Below are 18,694 nucleotides of genomic sequence, written 5' to 3'. Positions count from 1 at the left end.
AACAAAATAAAATAAGACAAATGTACAAAAGTCGCGTTCGCAAACTCTCAAACGAGTGCCGTGACGTGTCTGACAGTTGACAGTCAACTGCTAGCACTTGACAGCTGCTACGAATCGCTCCTGAGAATTGTGCGCGATGAATGTATGTAACTCTATTTACACTATAATTCATATATGATCGTTTGTCGACATTTTCATTCTTTCGACGAGTGATTCGCTCATGTGCCTTATTTTCCGATTTTTTTTATTCGAAACGAGTCAACTAAACATATGTATTTCCGTGTATGAAAATTTTATCTAAATTATTTTTTTTTTTTATAGTACACGGCTAATTTTATAGAAATTAGCCGTGTACTATACATCCTGCTGAACTCGTATCTCCACATTAGTGGAGACTCATCGACTTTTATAACCGAGACACGATTTTCATCAATTTTCCCTTTAACGATCGACATAGTGTTTCATCATTTTCACTATCCCAAGTGCGAAACTAAAGTCGCCAAGACTTCAAAATATATAATATGTCCAGTGTACTCCAGACATTTTTTCGAATGCTTCAAACAATAACTCAATGTAATAACTCAAGTGTCCAAATTTCCATGGATATTTCGATTACATTTTTCACTACTTTGTCAGGGTCTTGCAATATCTTGTCTGCTCCTGAATATTCGCTCCGATATATAGCTTTCGACTGCATACATATGTATGTTATATTATTGATAACCTCTCATTCACTTTTACATATTTATAATATGTGTATTTATATATATTTTTAAAAGCTGTGTCCGAGTATAGATTGAAGAAAAATAATAGGGAAAGTGAATTTATCAATTATTTGCATTTTTTTTTTGATAACTTTGTTTCACCGTATTAAAAGTCGATGAAATATACAAATTTTTTTCTCTGTAACGTACCTAATATTTTATTGTTAAACTTGTTTTTATTTATTATGATATTTCAGGAGGCCGAAATTCCAATCGATATCCACACCGGAAAACTTCAAGATTGGCTGATAAGCCGTCGCCATGTCAAAAAAGACTGGCAGAAGTATATTCTCCCAGTGAGAGAAAAGATCAATAGCGCCATTCAGGATATGCCTGTGCATGAAGGAATCGCTAAACTTCTCTCGGGCACGCACATCAACTACTTCCACTGTCTGAAGATAATCGATATTCTAAAGGAGACGGAAGCCGATTCGAAAAATCTATTCGGCCGATACGGCTCTCAACGCATGAAAGATTGGCAGGAAATATCGAAACTGTACGAGAGAGACAACTTGTACTTGGCCGAGGCGGCTAGCATATTAGTCCGCAACGTCAACTATGAAGTGCCGAGTCTCAAAAAGCAAATCGCAAAGTTCGAACAGTTGCAAACGGTACGTTTACGGATGTTTCAAGGGTGATGGCCATTCTTTGCAATACCTACAATAAAAACTTGACTGTTTTAGGAATGTGATAAAAAAATCGCAGACTACACTAAAAAAGAGTCAACATCGCAGAGCGAATTTAACAATGTGTGCAAACAAATCGGTATATCTGGTGATAAAATCAAAAATGAACTCGTCGAAAAACTCAAAGAATTACCCGATATGTATGACAAGGTGAATTTTGCAATTTCGTTTGCCATTCAAAGTATATAATATAATGGTACTTGATTGCATATAAAATGTATTTCAGATATGCAGCAAGATAGTCGGCTTAAATCCAGCCATTGACTTGTACGTTTTGTTTACGAAATGTATCATAAATGAACAGCAATCTCAGTTCTGCTTGCCGTTGATTAAATACATCGCTGAAAATGGAAATACAACAGTATATGAGTGGAGTTTCGGTGAACCGCCTCTTAGCATAGAACCGGATCCAATTCAAATTGAACTGGATGTGGAAGAGAATAGAGATAATCAAGTAATTGTCTATTATATGTACATATGTGTAATACATACATACATTAGTATGTGTGTAAATTATGTAGGGTACATCGGAAACAGTAAATTTCGGAATTTTTTTCTTAACATCTTAAGTTGGAAAACACATTCTGTATCATGGGGATCCGATAAAGATTTTCGGAGGTTTTTTTTTTTAAATTTAAACACCACTTTAGTTGTTTATTTATTTATATTAACCTTATCGTATAAACAGAGTAATTTTACATTTAAAAAATTTGCTATGGGAAGTTTTTTCACATTGCTTACATTTTCACATTTAGATTTTTTCACGGCTGTTTTCGATGTAACCTAATGTAAATATACATATTTAAAATGAACTGAAATGCATACATATTATTTTAGATAGATTTTGGGGATGATGCTATTGATTTTGGTGAAACTCAATTAAACAGCGAAGATGCTATTGACTTTGGCGATGCAGATCTTCAAAATGAAGAGATCGACTGGGGCGGTATTGAATTAGAAAACGCTGAGAAGGTATCAATTTCATTGTTTTCGTCAATTGTATTTCAGACCCGCTCCTAGACGCAAACGTATGATAAATTAGTAGATCTAATTTTTTTGCGTGTTTATAATAAATTGTAATTTAATGCAAAAAGTAATTAAATAAATAACTGAACGTACGCATCTCATGCAGAAAGCAGCTTGCTTTGACTAATGCTGTCATTCACAATCACAACAGCTTCAATAATAATAGTTTATACTTTTGATTTTCAGAATGGTTCTATAGAAAACATTGATGTAAATATGTCATTAGAAGAATCAGGAATCGTCGTTGAAGGTGGTGGAAATATGGGAGGCGTAGCTAAAGGAAATGATGCTTTGACCCTATTAGATAATCCAAAAACCAGAACTTTATTCATAGACCAACTTATGGAAGTGAGAATTATCTGTTACACATAAATGATAATAATGACTGATGTTAATATTTTAATCTTGTTTTATTTTATTCAGTTGGAGGCATTTTTAAAGATGAGAATGTATGAAATATCAGCAGACACACAATACAATACGTTCAGTTCTCTACAAGATCTGCCTATAGAGTCTACAGAATCGGTTGCATCCATGTTGGATCTAGTGCAAGTGTCCATTGGACAGATGATGGAGAAGAAGATAAACCATTTGCACAATATTAAACATTCACCACGGTAAAATTTATAGTACAAAACGTTGATTTAATAGTCAGAGCAGTAGAGATCTACATATGTACATATATTATACATAGTGGTAACATATGTTCATATATAGATCTTACATCATTTTTATTACAGGTATGTAGACACTCTGGCAGCACAGTTAAAGCAGAAGGTGACAATTTCGAAAAAGATGAATTCTCAAATTGATTTGACCAAGCAAAAGAAAATAGAAGCACACGATCAAGCGAAATCGATCTTTCCCATTCTCAATCTAATTATTGACAAAACTAAAGAATTGCAATATGAGGTACATATGTTTAATTTGAGATACTCTATAATATTTCAATACCATGAGAATTGATATCAATAAAATCATAACAGCTTAATTAAATGATTGATAATAACCTGCAAATTATTTTTGCAGATCGAAGCCGACATCTCAAAGAAGTATAATGGAAGACCTGTAAATTTAATGGGTGGAATAAAATCATTATGAAAGTTGTTAAATTACTTTATTTTGTAAAAAATAAAATTTTATGTACAGGAATTATGGAATTATGAAAAAATAAATGTTTTTATATTTTTAATGATCTATTTCATACATATGTACATACGTATGTATGTAGTTTTGATCGTTTTTACATTTATATTACATATGTATGTATATGTACATAGTATGTATCTACCGTTATATCTACTGATTACATTAAAATTCTTCTTAGATATAATGGTCAATCCATAAAACACAACTTACGATTATCATAAATCATAAATGATAAAATTGATGTTCAAAACATCAAAATATTCTGTAAAAGCCTCCACGGGGAAGACGTGCACAGCGCTCTCCGCTGAGGACATCGACTATATGAAAGGCAAACTGCCAATTGTCTGTCGCATTCGCACAGTCTAGCAGCACAACTGTTGGCATCTCCGTAATCCAAGTGGTCTATCGCACACAGGGGTTCTCCTCTCCAACACTTCCAAAGGTATGGCATAAAGTACTCGAGAAAGAGCGGGCAATCCACCGTGTTATAACACACATCGTGTAACATGCAACATCTACAACACAACACGCCTTACAGTGTTTTATTTTTCAAATAATTTAAAATGTATTAACGTAGATGTATCTAAAATTACCTATCAATACTATCAGTTATTTGTCCAGCTCCTAGAAAGCCACAATAACATCCATATCCCTTATAAGATATAGGATCACAGCCAGTAGCGCAAGATATCATATTGTACAACTGTGCCACGCCACGTTTATCTCTGACTTCTTTAACTTCATTGCCAGAATCGCCAGAAAAGTTCAAATTGCCACGTTTGGATATTTTGGACCTGCAAAAGTAAATACATAAATTGACTGCCACTACTGTGAAAGTACATTGTACATTGAAAATTTTTATTATACCGGGAAAATGGACTAGAATGACCGAACGGATTTTTCGTGAATCCCACGTAATACTGTTCATCGTTGTTGCTTTCACTATGTTCGTCTTGTGTACTCGCTGCATACTTTGAAGAATATTTCTTTCTGACCTTCTTATACTTGCGTATTGCCAATGGAACAATGAAACCTTTATTCTCGTTATGGCTCACCGAGTTATTCTTCTCATTGTACTTCAGTGGAAAAGATTCCAAATACTTTTTGTAGTATGCGCTTTCTGTAAATTAAAAAAAAAAAAAACAAATTACTGTAAATTTATGAGTACATATCAATTGACGTGCATTTTTATTTCAAGAAATACGTATGTTATGAAAACATCAATTATTTTTACTTTATCTATGTATTTACATAATAACGTATATTGATGACCAAAATGGCAAAGTATGAAAACAATCGGATAAGAGATAAAAATGACCACTAACACGAAAGCCATGTGAAACGTAAAGGAGGTACATATGCAAAAATTCAAACTCGAGATTTTGACTGATTTCAACTCACAATCGATCACTGATCACGTTTTCTTGATCTAGAAAAAATGTGTGTGTTTGAGTATTTTGGAGATTTTTTGAACACCGTTAGTCCTATCGAACTGAAACTTAGCATTGGTTACTGAAATTCTTATCGACACAACGTTAATTTTTTCAAATTTTTAAATTGACCGGAAATGGTACCTCCCCTTATAGGGGTCCCCTTTTTTTAAGTTTTTGAATTTAATTATCTCCCAAACCACTAACCGAATCGGACTGACATTTTTATCTTGTAATAGAAATTATAAATTTTATAACCTCATATTTTTTGAATATTTTTATCTGAACCGAAAATAGCACTTTTACTCTAGAGCACGGTTTCCCAAACTTTTTCAGCGACGGAACACTTGGCAAATCCGAAAATTTTGACAGAACACTTGGCTTGTTTTTTAGGTTGGGTAATTCATCAAAATAAAAAATGTTATTAAAAAAAATATCATTTATTTAGTAAACATAAAAATACAAATAAATAAGACTCAATGACTTGTAGGAATCTCGTCGTCGTCATCGTCATCGAAACATTCGAGAATATTCCGCAACAACAAACTACATTCCCGAAAACCAGACGTCGTACACCTGCAGTCATTATATTAAACTCAAGCGGAACGCCCCTACCAGTCGAGTGGAACCAAAACGGTCGAAACACGCCGCCACCATTAAACCACATCGAGCGGAACGGCGCCAATCATTCCAGAAAATTCTACGCCTCGACAAAAGTGCATTCCTCGTTCACGCATCAACAACCACATGCGCTTACGCATCAACAACCACTTCCATCAATCGTTCCAGAAAATTCTACGCCTCGACAAAAGTGCATTCCTTTCTTACGCATCAACAAACCACCACCATCGGTCAGGCGATTCCAGAAACACTATAAAAGGAGGTACAACCCAAACAACGCCAGTCGACCCACAGCAGCAAGCGTCGACATACAGCTCCTGACCAGCCACCACTACACTACGCGGACTTGGAAGATCAACCAGCCGGACGAGCCAGCAACACACTGCCGTATCCAGAGACCTTCCGAACATAGCCGAACACCGAGCCAGCAACACACTGCCGCATCCAGAGACCTTCTGAACATAGCTGAATGCCGAGCCAGCGACACTCTACCATATCCAGAGACCGCTGAACGACATACTTTTGCCCACAAATACCATACCTTTGTACAACCATAGGCAAACAATAAAACTTTATAAAACTAGCACAACAGTGTTTCGTTAGGCCGGGATACGGTCAACACTTACCTACCCCGCCTACAGACTAATAACACTGAGCAAAAAAAAATCACGTTTTTGAGTTACCAGAGCAGAGACTAACCAATCTTTACTAAGTTTGACTCACTGAATTCGAATATGGCAAGTCCGCCACTTACGCTCGAAATCTGACCAAACAAATGCAAAATAGCACAGATAAAAATTTTGACTTAAAATTCTCTATAAAATTAATTATAAGTATTTTAAAACAATAAAAAATCACAATCAACAGAAAAAACATCTGACTATTGATTCCAATACTCAATTTGAGTACAGCAATACTAGATTTTGAATTAAAGACCGCAAAAGCCAAAAAACTGTAAATTTCGCATTTTTTTAAACCCTCATATCTCGTAAAGGAGACCCAAACAACAAAAATTATTATCATATTCGAATTCAGTGAGTCAAACTTAGTAAAGATTGGTTAGTCTCCGCTCTGGCATTTTTTTTATTGCTCAGTGTAATTTTGAGTTCTTGAATTGCAATTTTTTTATATCAGGCATAATATTGGTCAGTTGAATTCTTATATCTGCTGTGGCGTCGAGTCTATGTATTTCTGTATTTTGTTTTCGTTGCGACATAATTAGAGAATCCCACTTCGCATAAATACGTCGTGGAAAACGGAAGTAAACAAATGACAGCTTGTTTTGACACATTGGGGTACTCAGACAGTCAGACTCGCCCGGAATTCATTAAATGGCTGATCTTTATATTTTTGTTTCAAATCAGTCATTAAGTAAATCAATTAAATTCCCATAATATGGGACATATTATGGACATATTATACTTTCATAACATACTTTCAAAATAACATTTGATTATACTTCGACGATATAGTAAGATTTAAATACACAATTTTAAACAGTTTCCGAATATAAAATCTATTCCTAATCTATGTAGACACATCCATGTATAAATAAATATACGATAGGGGCCCCCTCCATTTTTTTCAGGGACGTAATTTGGGGGGGGGGGAATTCCTAAATTAAGGAATAGTGTGAATTTAGAAAATATTATGAATTTAATGATTAATGATATACTACGAATCTATGAATGCTACGTTTATTTCTTATGTATGTTACTTTTGGGTAAACTAATAAAATAATTGCTGCTATGTATGTGCTTTGAAAAAAAAAGATTTTATTATTTCGAAGCAAGTATATTTTGGTTTTTAAGTGGTATGCCTCGGGTAAAATTCTTAGAAATTGTTCATCCTATAGAGCGAATCGTTAGAAAGGTCCCCTTTACTTTATTTTGTCTCAAAAACAGATGTATAACGTTTATTTTTCCGAAACTATATTTTTTGTTTTCAGGAAAGGTTTTAAATTAATATTTTACTTTATCGGTTCAATAACAAATGATTTTATTTCTCGTATTTTCATTTTATTTGCAGACGTCCATTCTCTCCCTAAACAACGAATGAGATGGATTTAAACTTCATGTGTAACGAATTCGGTCCAAAAAAAGTTTTAGTTATTTAATAAAATTGCTTTCTGACCAAAACCTTATCAAATTTAGTACATAAAGAATACAAAACAAAATTTTCAACTTGATACGTTCAGGGGTGTGGATGGGTGTGGATGCGAACCGAAAATTTAAAGAATGTAGCCAAACTCCCAAAATTAGTACGCCAATATGGGAGTATTTTTTGCGTGAAACATTGGGAGAGTTTGCAAAATGCAATTGAACGTTTTTGAAATATGAAAACATGCAAATTGAACTTTTTTTTCTTATACATTTGAAATCCCGGTGATAGCACCGGGATCCCGGGATCGGAAATTCCCAGCACCGCAATCCCGGTGCTGAAGTAACCTTCCTGGATTGGAAGCACTAATATATATACATATATAAAATAATAAAAAGACACACAGAAACACACACAAAGGCACACAAAGCCACACACATTTTTCTATATTATGTAAACGTGATCAGTGGTCGATTCCGAGTTCGAATTATCGCATGATCCCAAAACTTTATTTATTGTTATAACGTACATTATGTACATTAGATATTCGGTATAAATTAAGTTAACTGATAGTTTTTTAGTGACACAGTTTGATGGTCGATTTTTGTTGACCATGTGAAGATTTTTGGAAAAAAATTTTCGCCTGCGGTGCTTTTTTGGTTTTTTACATAATATTTTTTTAAAAATAAATTTATTTTTTTCATATTTTATAACTCAATAAGGTGTACAAAGAATATTTTCCATTTTTATTACGATATAAAAAAGATTTTTTGAAAAAAACTCAATTTGACCAATCTTTGCCTGCCCCCCCAAGAAAAAGCTGAAATGACGTCTCTGATTGTTTTCTACCGAAAGTAAAAGCCGCTTTTATGCGGCATTCTTTTATGATGCATTCTATTTACCTAGGACAAGGGTTAAAACGAAATATACAATGTAATTTATGGATCTATTTTGCTTTTGCCATTTTTCTTGTACCTAAATTTGTTTATAACCATTTTTGAAAATTTTATTTATTTTTTACCCTTGTTACTTTATCTATGTACGTAGTAACAATAGATGAAGTTTTGTGATCATGCGAAAATTCGAACTCGAGATTTTGACCGATTCGAACTCAGAATCGATCACTGATCACGTTTTCATGATCTAGAAAAAATGTGTGTGTGTGTGTGTGTGTGTGTGTGTGTGTGTGTGTGTGTGTGTGTGTGTGTGTGTGTGTGTGTGTGTGTGTGTGTGTGTGTGTGTGTGTGTGTGTGTGTGTGTGTGTGTGTGTGTGTCTGTGTGGGTGTGTATTTTGGGAATATTTTTAACACCGTTAGTCCTATCAAACTGAAACTTAGTATCGGTTACTGAAATTCTAATCGACACGACGTAAATTTTTTTCAAATTTTTAAGTTGACCGGAAATGGTACCTCGCCTTATAGGTGTCCTCTTTTTTTAAGTTTTTGAATTCAATTATCTCCCAAACCACTAACTGAATCGGACTGAATTTTTTTTAAATATAATACAAATAATAATTTTTATAACCTCATATTTTTTAAATATTTCTATCTGAACCGGAAGCAGTACTTTTACTCTAGAGAATCGAAGTTTTTTATGTTTTTTTCAGAAACCTTTTGGTTTATTGAACTGAAATTTCATATCTAGAAGTTTAAGTTTAATACCAAGTTAATAATAAAATTTAGTTAGCATCCGTCAACCGGAAGTAGCAGTTTACTCTTGTTCGATTTTTCTTCCACTATTGTTTTCGACCCCTTAAACATGTGTGTTCGTCACAAAAAAATTCAAGTATAATTCTTGTATCAATTTGATGAAAATAAAAAAAAATTATTATATTTTATAAACCGGAAGTGGGATTTTTTTCTCTTAGAAAGGTCGAAAATGTTGTGCCCACTACTCTGTCCACACCCCTGAACGTATTAAGCTGAAAATTTATATTTCTATCCTTTATGTACTAACTTAGAGCTGGTAGGGTTTTGGTCAGAATTCGTAAGCCGGAAGTAGTTTTTTTTTTTTAAACAATTTTTCATTGTTTTATTTTGACCTTTTAAATTGTTTTAAGCTTCTTGATATTTATTGTGTATGATAAAAATAGTGATTTTAAGTAAAAAAAAAAAAAAAACACTTAATTTAATGAACCGGAAGTGGGATTTTTTTTATCGTAGGAAGGTCAAAAATGTTGTGCCCACTACTCTGTCCACACCCCTGAACGTATTAAGCTGAAAATTTATATTTCTATACTTTATGTACTAACTTAGAGCTGGTAGGGTTTTGGTCAGAATTCGTAAACCGGAAGTAGTATTTTTTTTTAAAACAATATTTCATTATTTTTTCATTATTTTATTTTGACCTTTTAAATTGTTTTAAGCTTCTTGATATTTATTGTGTATAATAAAAATAGTGGTTTTAAGTAAAAATAAAAAAAAAATTACTTAATTTAATGAACCGGAAGTGGGATTTTTTTCCTCTTAGAAAGGTCGAAAATGTTGTGCCCACTACTCTGTCCACACCCCTGAACGTATTAAGCTGAAAATTTATATTTCTATCCTTTATGTACTAACTTAGAGCTGGTAGGGTTTTGGTCAGAATTCGTAAGCCGGAAGTAGTTTTTTTTTTTTAAACAATTTTTCATTGTTTTATTTTGACCTTTTAAATTGTTTTAAGCTTCTTGATATTTATTGTGTATGATAAAAATAGTGATTTTAAGTAAAAAAAAAAAAAAAACACTTAATTTAATGAACCGGAAGTGGGATTTTTTTTATCGTAGGAAGGTCAAAAATGTTGTGCCCACTACTCTGTCCACACCCCTGAACGTATTAAGCTGAAAATTTATATTTCTATACTTTATGTACTAACTTAGAGCTGGTAGGGTTTTGGTCAGAATTCGTAAACCGGAAGTAGTATTTTTTTTTAAAACAATATTTCATTATTTTTTCATTATTTTATTTTGACCTTTTAAATTGTTTTAAGCTTCTTGATATTTATTGTGTATAATAAAAATAGTGGTTTTAAGTAAAAATAAAAAAAAAATTACTTAATTTAATGAACCGGAAGTGGGATTTTTTTCCTCGTAGAAAGGTCAAAAATGTTGTGCCCACTACTCTGTCCGCACCCCTGAACGTATTAAGCTGAAAATTTATATTTCTATCCTTTATGTACTAACTTAGAGCTGGTAGGGTTTTGGTCAGAATTCGTAAACCGGAAGTAGTATTTTTTTTTTAAACAATATTTCAATATTTTATTTTGATCTTTAAAATTATTTTTATTTTCTTGATATTTAATGAGTCATACTGATAGTGATTTTTAGTAATAAAAAAAATTTGAACACAATCAGACTTTTGTTTTGATTTGTTTGGAAGAAGAACTTTTGTTTTGTGCAAGTTTCCATACATTTGCGCTCAATTTGTATCGCTATCATAGTCATCAGTTCAATATCGAATTTTGTTTTGTAACCTTCTTATATTCTTCAAATACATAGATAAAGTCATGGGTTGGTCACACCCGAATTTTTTTTTAGTGGCCCGCTCATTAAGAACACATGACACCATGTCTTTCGCACATGACTTAATGAGTGTCTCTCCAATTGTATGAGCTTCACCATTAAGTGCAATACGATAACGTGCAATTCATGCAAAAGTTGTATGCTATATGTTCAATTTTTACTGTATCTGTGTGCGTAGTAACAATACATGAAGTTCTGTTTTTTTTTTAATTTACTCCAAATTTTTGTGAAATATCTATTTGGGCTCCGCGGAACACCAGTGTTCCGCGAAACATAGTTTGGGAAACCCTGCTCTAGATAATCGAGGTTTTTTGCGTTTTTCTCAGAAACCTTTTGGTTTATTGAACTGGAATTTCATATATACAAGTTTAATCTTAATATCAAGTTATGTATAAAATTTGGTAAGCATCCGTCAACCGGAAGTGGCAGTTTACTCTTGTTCGATTTTTCTGCTTTAAACATGTGTGGTCGTCACGAAGAAAGTATTATTCTTGTATTAATGTGATGAAAATGGGATTTTTTCCTCTTAGAAAGGTCAAAAATGTTGTGGCCACTACTCTGTCCACACCCCTAAACGTATCAAGCTGAAAATTTATATTTGTATACTAACTTAGAGCTGATAAGGTTTTGGTCAGAATTCGTAAACCGGAAGGAGTATGACCTTCTTATATTCCTCAAATACATAGATAAAGTTATGGGTTGGTCACATCCGAATTTTTTTACGTATAATTCCAGGGCCGTGGAGTCAGATTTTATGATTCGACTCCAAACACCAAAACTCGAATATTAGAAGAATTAATTAATTCACTAATCATGATACGTAACCCAATTTATTGAATTATTGGTAATGAAATAGGTATAAATAAAAAGTAAATACCTTCATATGTAGTGTATGTATATGAACTTCATACACAAATAAATAAATACGAAAAATGAGATTAATAAAATATGAAATGAAGGAAACAGTTGGTTTTGGCCATAAAATATCAAAATACCCGCAATGTAACAATTCCATTTATAATGTAATTTAAAATCATGATTTTTATAAACAAATTATTAATTTAGGTTTAAAAATTTCAAAGTAAATTTTATCGGGTGTCTATAAATAGCTACGCAGTCGACGCTTTGGCTACCCCTGCTCTAGCGTAATGTTAGCGTAATTACTAGACGTAGGATAGTCACAGTGCTATCCATTGTTCGGCAAACCTTTAACAATGCATTTACAACCTTTGAACAATACACGGCCCCCTCAGGCTCCGGTGACTAGTAATTACTAATGTCAGTAAAGCTCGGATAGAGACCGTGCTTTCTCTAGGAATCGGGGCGGTTTGGCTCTATTTACAAAACTAGAGTCCAAAAAAAAAAGGTTCGGCGAAAATTTAACAATGCATTTACAACGATTGAACAAAGAACGGCGCGCTCTGGGTCCGCTCTTTACAGTGATGTGTTTTGGAACAATGGCAAATGTTCATTCTTCACGGGTTCGAAACCAAATCCTTCATATGTATGTATGCGTTACTTTCTCGCAGACTATCGGTGAATCAGTAATGTTATCAGTTATCTCTGACTGATAATGCAATGCCAATATCAACCACACCTCGACTCACTCACTGCGATTTTTATTATTCATGAATGCGCATTTGTGTTGTGAAATTGTCATAAATCATGAATTCCAACCAGCAAAATGTGATATTTCCCCAAATAACAAAGTCAGTGAATGTTTTATTTTATCTATTATAAATATCACACTATTTTTCAAATGGCATAATTAAATTTTATTGCAGTACAACTCCAATCAAGGTACGCTATGAAGAAAAAATGAATCCGGAGAGTGTCATTTATGATATTAACAATAAAGGATTATGCATCATCTTTAGTCATAAAACATATAGTAAGCATTTAGGACTTGGTGATTTACAAGGTGCTGTCAAAGATGTTGAAAGATTAACGAGGTGCTTCGAAAAATTAAATTTTGATGTAAAAAAGACCATAACCAAAGATAAAATTAAAAATTCATACGAGGATCTTTCATATGATCAAATTATGTCGGTCATGGAATCAGGTAAAGCTTTTAACTTTTTTTTTAACTCTTTTCTTTTTACTATCGACTTGGTAACAGTTTATTACTTTTTCTACATATGTAGATAAAGTAATAAAATGATTATTACGAAAATTTGTGATCCAATGGGAAATTTTTGTGATCATGTGAAAATTCTAACTCGAGATTTTGCCTGATTTGAACTCGGAATCAATCAATGATAACATTTTCTTTTATCTAAAATTGCGTAAGCACAGTTTTATGCATGTCACTTCGTTCACATTTATAATTTTCAGCGTTTAATTATTTAAAATTATAATATTTTTAGGATTGCATTTTCCTAGAGTGTGATTGATCCCAGAAATATACATATGTATGTACCTAGTAACACTAAGCAGGTTTGAATTGTTTTATTTCAGTCGCAAAGCTAAAGACTAAACAATTGAGCTGTTTGGTTGTGGTCATAACAACGCATGGTGGGGAAGGAGGAATACTTGCAGCCTACGACAGATATTATGATACGGCTGATATTTGGAAGCCTTTGGTCGGAAAACTCGTTGGAACACCAAAATTGTTCTTCATTAATGTATGCATATATATAAAATTGAAATTTTTCATTTCAAAAATATATGTCGCATGCAATTACATATATTATAATAGTTTTAGTATTTTTTTCGTTAAAGGCTTGTCGGGGACTAAAGTGTGATTTAGGAATAGAAGAAGAAAGTGATGGAAAAAAGATTCCGGCGTCATTTAGACTACCATCTATGGCAGATTTTCTTTTTATGTATTCCACATTTGAAGGTATCATCTTCTTTTAAACTTATTATAGATAGATTTTTAATATGATTCCTTTTTCACTACATATGTATGTATCTACATACATTTTAACATTTAGGATATCTAGCCTGGGGCTCAGACACTGATGGCGGTTGGCTAATTCAAGCTCTCTGTGAAGAATTAGAAGATAAAGCTGGTACCAATGAGCTTGTACATATTTTAACTCACGTAAATAGACGAGTAGCTTTACAGTATGGTGGAGTATTCGAGGGGAACATTGTTGCAGCTATGCCACAATTTTCTTCGATGCTGACTAAATTTTTGTATTTTAAAGTCATATAATATTATATAGATTTAAATGCAAAATTTAAAAATTATACCTTTGTGTAGAATATTTTAAAACTGTTTTTATTTTTATTGAGTTTTACGATCTTCACATACATACATACATATGTGTACATATATATCAGGGCTGTAGATTCGTTAAAAAAATCACGACTCCGACATTTTCCCCTCAATCCGAATCCAACTCTGACTCCCATTAAAAAAAAAATTAATAAGAACTTTTTTTCATTTTTTTCTTTTTGGGGTAATTTTAGAATATTTTTTCTGGAGCACTTAATTAAAAGTAATATAAATGTACAGGCCATGTAAAATGACATTAAAATCATTGTTTTTTTTTTATAAAAAGTATACCCTATGCCCAGAGAGGGGATTAGAGATCGCTAGCACTCATACTGAGTGAGTTTGAGATAATTATTATTGGTAAATGCACCCTGTGTTCGATGTACATACATATATATGTATGTATATATTAATTTATAGGCTTTTCTGGCTATAGTAGCGTATTATACAAGTATACACAGTGCCGGCCTTACACCCTATGGCACCCCTAGAAAAAAATATCGAAAATAGGCAGTTAAGTGGTTAACACAATTCCCCAACCCCACTTTGCGGAGTTAAAAATAAATAAGTAAATTAATAAATAAATAAACTATTTAATAAATAAATCAATTCATTAATGAATACATTAATAAATTAATTGATTAAAAAAATATATATTTCAGAAGTTAACTTTTTGAGTCTTTCTTTCAGCAAACTCTTTAATTTATGCTGAAATATCAAGATTTTCAGCGATATCATTTTCAATAGGGCTAAGGTGAAGAAGCTAATATGTGGTTGGTTTGCTTCTTCACCTTCATTGTCATTCATTGTCTTTCTTTTTAATTTTTGATATGTTTCTGTAATTTTACTTTTTTGTTTCTTTATATTACCATGTGGTGCTCACTGTACATGGAATATTCGAAATGTGAAACTATTTTTTTTTTGAAAAGCATAATAGAATAATAAATATAATTCAAAAGGGAATGGTTATTTTAAAATTAAAAGCGTCTTCGTCGCATCGAGCAGCGCCCTAACATACATACTTGGCGCCCTCCGGCGTCACCCGACCCAGCCCCCCCCTAAACCCGGCACTGTACCTAAGGGTGGAAGGGGATATAGGAAATCTGGCACCCCAAATTAAAAAATAACCCGCTTAAGAGTTTTATAATAATAAAATAAAACTAAATGTTATTATTTGAATACTATTCTACAAACACTCAATGAATTTGATTGCATTTGCAATTAAAATATTTTTATTTGTTCTATCTGGCCCTTCCCTTCTCAATTGTTTTTCGGAAATATCGTTTTGCACATCCCACTACATAATCTTTTTGGTAAATTGTAGCCTGTGCGTGAAAGTAGAAAGCTTTGTTTTTAATTGGACGGAAAAAAGACATTAATGCGTTTTCACTGAGCAAAAAGAGATTATCGACAGCGAACACTGCGATGATGTTCTAAGCACGGCTAAGATGGCGTGTCATCATACCTTTGTATTTTCGATTTCAAGTACTATATGTATGTACATATGCACATATGTATGTATGTATGTACTATCCGTTGGTAATTGTATACATATGTACATATGTATGTATATAGCGATTGTGTGCGTTTTGTTTAACTACCGAGTAATTGTTGTCGCCACAATAATAATGATATTATGAACGACAGATTGATACAACTTTTCATTTGAGGAAAGCACTTTCAAATTGCAGAAGCGTGATTGCTCTTTTGAATGGCCATGTCGGGCCATTGTTTACCCCAATCGCTCAATTAATCTGTATAAATTCATCTCGATTGTCCATTATCGTAGGTACTCGTATGTATTTCGCCCACGAAAACTGCTCCGTGAGAAAATAATCCAAGAGGCATAATGCCATTGTATTCATTTCGGTTCTTATCACTTTCTTTCTATGTAGGATACAATTTTTTAAAAACAATTATTTTTTGATTATAAAATAAGCAAATGTTAGAAGAAACTTCAGTTTTTGTTACCATTGTATAGCTGTTGACCACAACACATTTACGTTGATGGATGGTAAAATACAAATACATAATATGTACATACTAATATATTATCACTATGTATCAATTAATAGCGAACAAGGGCACCATTGCACATACATATGTATGTACATATTTGCGTATCTAGGGTATTCAAAAATTCAAGTGGCTAACTAGTTGAGATAAAATTTATGAAAATAGGGTACTTATGTACATATTATACATATATGAAAAAGTGGAGCGTAAATAACGTTAAAAATTACTGTTTCAGGCTAGTTAGGCTTTTTTAACTCGTAAATATTCATTGAATTTTCATTATAAATACATACATACATATATACCTAAATACATTAAAATATGTAAGCCGAGTTCGTTCTATAGTTTCTATAAAAATGTTACTTGTTGGAGTATTTTTAATTAGAAAAATGTAGTCAAGTTGTTTTATTATGCACATATGTATGTATGTAACTATATATTATATTTTGGATACCAGTATCTCAAACCAAAATTCATGATTTACCAAGAAAAGATAAAAAAACAAATTAAAATGCTATATTTGTAAATTTATATAAACTTTAAGCCACAGATGCTCAGCTGTGGCTCCAAATATGTAGCTGTGCACCAAAAGAGTAATTTCAAAAGCAACAACAACAGTCCAGTGCAGTGCAGAATTAAGCTAATTTAATTAAATTTACCTGATTTAATTTGCATGCTATTGGCGAATATAGCGACTGCGATTAAATGCACAAACATGGAAGAACAACACATCGATCGACATCGAGTTCAAAAGTGTCGAAATCGCGACATGGCCGTTTTTATACGCCGAACACCGAAGACTGAGGTTCGCGGCTGCATCGACGAACCGTTTTATGCCCGCGGAACGAAAGTGAGAGTCAAAAAGTATGTAGACAACATCTGCTTTTGAAGAACATTCAAATGGATCATCGTCCATCGAGAGGGTCATCAGTTCATCACAATGTAATGGCAATGGCGCCCACTTTCATTCTACGCACCCACCATTACCTCTTGTAATTTGTTCACTTCTTTTGTCGTCAAGTGTGTACTTACCTATGTACATATATAGGTACTATGCATAAATTGTAGGTAAACGCATATATTTAACATACATATGTATTCTCGAGAATTTCTCGAAAAAAATGCCAAATTAAGAATTCTCATTTCTCGAGAAATTTTATAAAACATTTTTTATTTTTTTTATATTTTCAAAAAGTATACAACCACTGCCCTTTATAAAGCTACATTAGAAATGGCGGGTTTATACTTAATGTGCATACTTCTTAGAAGGAGTCTGAGAATGTTTTTTAAATTTCTAACGTATCTTATTTTGACCTGGACATTGCAAACGCGTCAATCTTTCGAAATACTCAATTATCCTCTGAATGCAGTGAATATACCATAATTTTTGACCTAACTTTTTTTATTACTCTACTACTTAACTATTTATTTATATTACTCTACCTGGCTTATTATAGATTATAGAAACTTCTCCGATAAGAACATTGACGTGAGAATCGGCAGATTGCAAAAAGATTTAAGAATATTTTTCATTTTTGATAAACCAAAAAGGTTTACTTTTCATGTTGTTTTTAACCAACGTCAAAACAAAACGAGAGAAATTTTTCCACGGCCGAAAATTTCTAAACCAAATAAATAACCGGGATGTCTGTCTCTACTTAAAATGGCATGTGTTTTTTAAAGGGATATTTTAAAAATAATATGTAATAATGTATCTAATATTAATAATACAATAAAATCAACGTTGTAAGAGATAAAGTTATTTAAATTAACGTTATAATTAATAAAATAAAATTGAAATGTTTTACTATTTTTCTAGTTTTTTTTTTAAAATTTTAATTATATATATATACACTAAGAGAGAGCATCGTAACTTTTGGATATTCGCGGCAGACATTTTTACGACTCGTAGAGTTTGTCAGCTACGTACATATATACATATATACTTCATCAGCAGTCGCTAGTTATTCCTTATATGCATAGAGACAAAACACTAACTAACATCGGTTTTCTCCCTCACACGCGATCTCACTCGCACGCATTTAGGCCGAAGTGCTGTTCGGAGAACACATATTACCGCGGTGCACAGGTTACGATGCTCTGATCTAAGATAGCACATACAAAAATTACATAACAATAATGTCAAAACATATATTTGTATTCTTGAATCCAATTATGTC

At 32.6% G+C, this 18,694-nt stretch overlaps 3 protein-coding genes across 4 annotated transcripts; 2 read left to right on the top strand and 1 right to left on the bottom strand.

Annotated features, from left to right (window-relative positions):
- Positions 1-44: 44 nt before the first annotated feature.
- On the top strand, positions 45-4,264 carry LOC143911403 (CDK5 regulatory subunit-associated protein 3). 2 transcript variants are annotated; one of them, XM_077430280.1, is made up of 9 exons: positions 45-142; positions 962-1,375; positions 1,448-1,600; positions 1,677-1,904; positions 2,288-2,422; positions 2,663-2,824; positions 2,900-3,093; positions 3,217-3,388; positions 3,506-4,264. In XM_077430280.1, the coding sequence occupies exons 1-9, from the start codon at positions 137-139 to the stop codon at positions 3,575-3,577; spliced, it is 1,536 nt and encodes a 511-aa protein (XP_077286406.1). In that variant the 5' UTR covers positions 45-136; the 3' UTR covers positions 3,578-4,264. The 2 variants fall into 2 exon arrangements, with proteins under 2 accessions (XP_077286406.1, XP_077286405.1); XM_077430279.1 differs by having other exon boundaries at positions 112-282.
- Positions 3,577-5,278, bottom strand: LOC143911131 (uncharacterized). Its single transcript, XM_077429894.1, has 4 exons — positions 5,263-5,278; positions 4,493-4,745; positions 4,219-4,419; positions 3,577-4,140 (listed from the first exon to the last, which is right to left on the bottom strand). Exons 1-4 carry the CDS (start codon positions 5,276-5,278, stop codon positions 3,870-3,872), a joined length of 741 nt encoding a protein of 246 aa, XP_077286020.1. The 3' UTR covers positions 3,577-3,869.
- Positions 5,279-12,556: 7,278 nt separating this feature from the next.
- Positions 12,557-14,636, top strand: LOC143910367 (caspase-3-like). The gene is made up of 5 exons (XM_077428799.1): positions 12,557-12,984; positions 13,060-13,337; positions 13,733-13,899; positions 13,997-14,117; positions 14,212-14,636. The coding sequence occupies exons 1-5, from the start codon at positions 12,941-12,943 to the stop codon at positions 14,433-14,435; spliced, it is 834 nt and encodes a 277-aa protein (XP_077284925.1). The 5' UTR covers positions 12,557-12,940; the 3' UTR covers positions 14,436-14,636.
- The last annotated feature ends 4,058 nt before the right edge of the window (positions 14,637-18,694 follow it).

The sequence above is a fragment of the Arctopsyche grandis genome, chromosome 4 (assembly GCF_051622035.1).
Source record: "Arctopsyche grandis isolate Sample6627 chromosome 4, ASM5162203v2, whole genome shotgun sequence".
In the NCBI taxonomy this organism is placed as follows: Eukaryota; Metazoa; Arthropoda; class Insecta; order Trichoptera; family Hydropsychidae; genus Arctopsyche; species Arctopsyche grandis.
Note: the sequence above shows the minus strand (reverse complement) of the source record. Positions and strands in the feature narration are given on the sequence as shown.